This window comes from Bombina bombina, chromosome 5, assembly GCF_027579735.1.
Source record: "Bombina bombina isolate aBomBom1 chromosome 5, aBomBom1.pri, whole genome shotgun sequence".
Taxonomy (NCBI): domain Eukaryota; kingdom Metazoa; phylum Chordata; class Amphibia; order Anura; family Bombinatoridae; genus Bombina; species Bombina bombina.
This window is the reverse complement of record NC_069503.1, coordinates 228,883,988-228,886,838: the sequence shown is the minus strand read 5'-3', so window position 1 is coordinate 228,886,838 and position 2,851 is coordinate 228,883,988. Positions and strand designations below refer to the sequence as shown.

General features: G+C 38.3%; 1 protein-coding gene across 1 annotated transcript; it reads left to right on the top strand.

Annotated features, from left to right (window-relative positions):
* The first annotated feature begins 453 nt into the window (after positions 1-453).
* LOC128661426 (spindlin-Z-like) lies at positions 454-1,095 on the top strand. The gene has a single exon (XM_053715680.1). It carries the CDS (start codon positions 454-456, stop codon positions 1,093-1,095), a length of 642 nt encoding a protein of 213 aa, XP_053571655.1.
* Positions 1,096-2,851: the final 1,756 nt, after the last annotated feature.

Here is a 2,851-nt window from a genome sequence, read left to right as displayed (position 1 = left end):
TGTAGTGGGGGGAGGGGTTCCAAAGACGAAGGAAAACGAGGAACTGGAATGTGAGGGTATGGGCCGGGTCTGGAAGTTCAGCAGGAGAGCTTGAGGCGGGAGTTGCTGTTAGTGCTGCCGACAAAACCTATGACAGATAAGGCAGGCAGAAAAAAGGGAGGAGGTTAGGACACTAAAAAAAAAAAAATATCATTGAGACAGAGTACTACAACAAATCACAAGGAATGGAGGAACTGTGTAGTAACCTGAATGTTACGTCTATTCAGCACTCTTCAGGTTGGAGTAGCCTGACATCGGAACCACTTGCTGTGGATTGAAACACAGAAATCTTGCTTGGATGGTGGACTAAAAGGACACAGTTTCTTTGTATAGACTGTAACAAAAAAGGGAAATTGGAGGAATAGGATTTTTACCCTAGTTTGGCAGCTTTGCTGCCCTTTTATACACAGATGAATGAAGACCCCATTCGGAAAGGCAGCAGGTCAGAGAGCCAGAGGTGATGCAGCACATGCAGGTGTGTCTGCCAGTATGATGAAAAAAAGGACTTCTCACAAAAAGCATCAAAATAATGTTGGTCCAAGCAAACCAATTTCCCAGCCCCAGAGGAATATTGTAGGTTGCAGAATACAGCATGGTTGGAAAGAAGGTAGTGGCCCAATAACACAATGGAAAGGAACTGAATTTAATCAAGTGCCAGTCAACCCATCCCTTTATCTTATTAAATATGATGGATTTGATTGTGTCTATGGACTAGTACTCCACAAGGACGAGCGAGTGTCTGCTCTTGAAGTTCTTCCAGATAGAGTTGCTTCATCTCGAATTAGTGATGCTCACTTGGAAGACACAATGATTGGTAAAGCTGTTGAACACATGTTTGAAACAGAAGATGGTTCTAAGGATGAGTGTAGAGGAATGGTCTTAGCAAGAGCTCCCATAATGAACACATGGTTTTATATAACCTACGAGAAGGACCCAGTTTTATATATGTATCAGCTATTAGATGACTACGAAGAAGGAGATCTCCGCATCATGCCAGACTCTAATGATTCCCCTCCAGCAGAAAGAGAACAGGAGAAGTTGTGGACAGCCTTGTAGGAAAGCAAGTGGAGTATGCCAAAGAAGATGGCTCAAAAAGGACTGGCATGGTAATACACCAAGTGAAAGCCAAACCCTCTGTTTATTGCTTAAAATTTGATGACGATTTCCATATTTATGTCTACGATTTGGTGAAGACATCGTAGATGTAATATTTGACTTATTGCCAAACAGGTGGATTTATTAAATGTAAAATATGTAGACAAACCTGTCCACTTCTGTCCAATTATGTGATGCTTCAGATTCCAGGCAAGCCTGCAACCCCTTAAAGGAAGTAACGCAGTTTTGTTGCTAAGAACAAAAAAAAAAATTTCCACATCAAAAGGAAACAAACCACGTTCTGTGAATTACAACTCATTTTTCATAATGGAATTTATCCTTTAGAAGAAAACTGATCTAGTAGTGGTGAATTCAAACAAAAGAAGCATGGATGCAAGAGACAAACTGGGGGCGAATTCTGTAAATTTTCAAAGTGGGGGGAAAAAAGGTTATAAAAATGTAATTGTTGTATTTCTTAAGAACTCATTCCTCATCAATACAAGTCCAGTTTGGTATATCTAACTACTTTAACATAGTTATCAGTATGTATTTCAAGTAAAAGTATTTTTCCCAGTGTTACTTATGTCTTATAATGTGGGGATTGTGGTGCTGCAGTTCAGTTATCCAGCTGCCCAGTGATGTAGGGTCTTTTTTTTTTCTTTGGTCCCTCTTGTTACAACTTTGTGATTCATAATATTTTGTTACTTTTTGTACCTGTTTTTTCAGCAATCTTGTTATAGTACAACAATTGACAACTTATTTCCATTTTTTTTTATCCCATCCCAGTAAAAACGATTATTCAGCAAAAAAAAAAAGAGGACATATGGCATCCTTTTGAAAATTAGATTACAGGAAAGGCATTGCTTTTAGAAACACAGAGATCATTAGTTGCAACCGTGAAATCTAAAAAAACATAGATTATACACCCAGTACACTTCTTTATCCTTAGGCCTTTTTATCAGAGGCTCCCGGAGCCTCAACCGAAACAACAGCATGAAAGAGGACATATGGCATCCTTGTGACTAATAGATTACAGGAAAGGCATTGATTTTAGAAACCCTGGGATAATTTGTTGCAACCGTGAAATCTAAAAAAGATTGATTAGACACCCAGTACACTTATTTATCCTTAGGTCTTTTTTTAGCAGAGGCTCCAGGACCCTCCACAAAACCAGCAGCAGGAAAGAGGACACATGTCATCCTTTTGAAAATTAGATTACAGGAAAGGCATTGATTTTAGAAACACAGAGATCATTAGTTGCAACCGTGAAATCTAAGAAAACATAGATTATACACCCAGTACACTTCTTTATCCTTAGGCCTTTTTAGCAGAGGCTCCAGGACCCTCCACAAAACCAGCAGCATGAAAGAGGACATATGGCATCCTTTTGAAAATTAGATTACATGAAACGCATTGATTTTAGAAAAATTTAAAGTAAGAGTAGGTGGGGGTAGGGCAGAGTATATTATATACAAGAGATTAGTGGTTAAAGGCAAATAGCCCAATTTGAGTTTTATAATCTCCTAACCGCTAATACCTCCTGCCACAGATTTAAAGTTAAGAGCAAAGTACAACTAACAAGTAATTGTAAATAGACTTACAAATAAAAATAGGTAACTTAAATCTGTGAGAAAAATTCCACCAACTGAGCCCTATCAGAGTCAGAGCTAGATTTGTATTTAGTTTGAAAAAATGTTTTTCTTATCCATTCATACAC

What these genes read in the sequence shown, in the direction of transcription:
- LOC128661426 (XM_053715680.1), top strand. Translation starts at nt 454, where the DNA reads ATGAAGACCCCATTCGGAAAGGCAGCAGGTCAGAGAGCCAGAGGTGAT.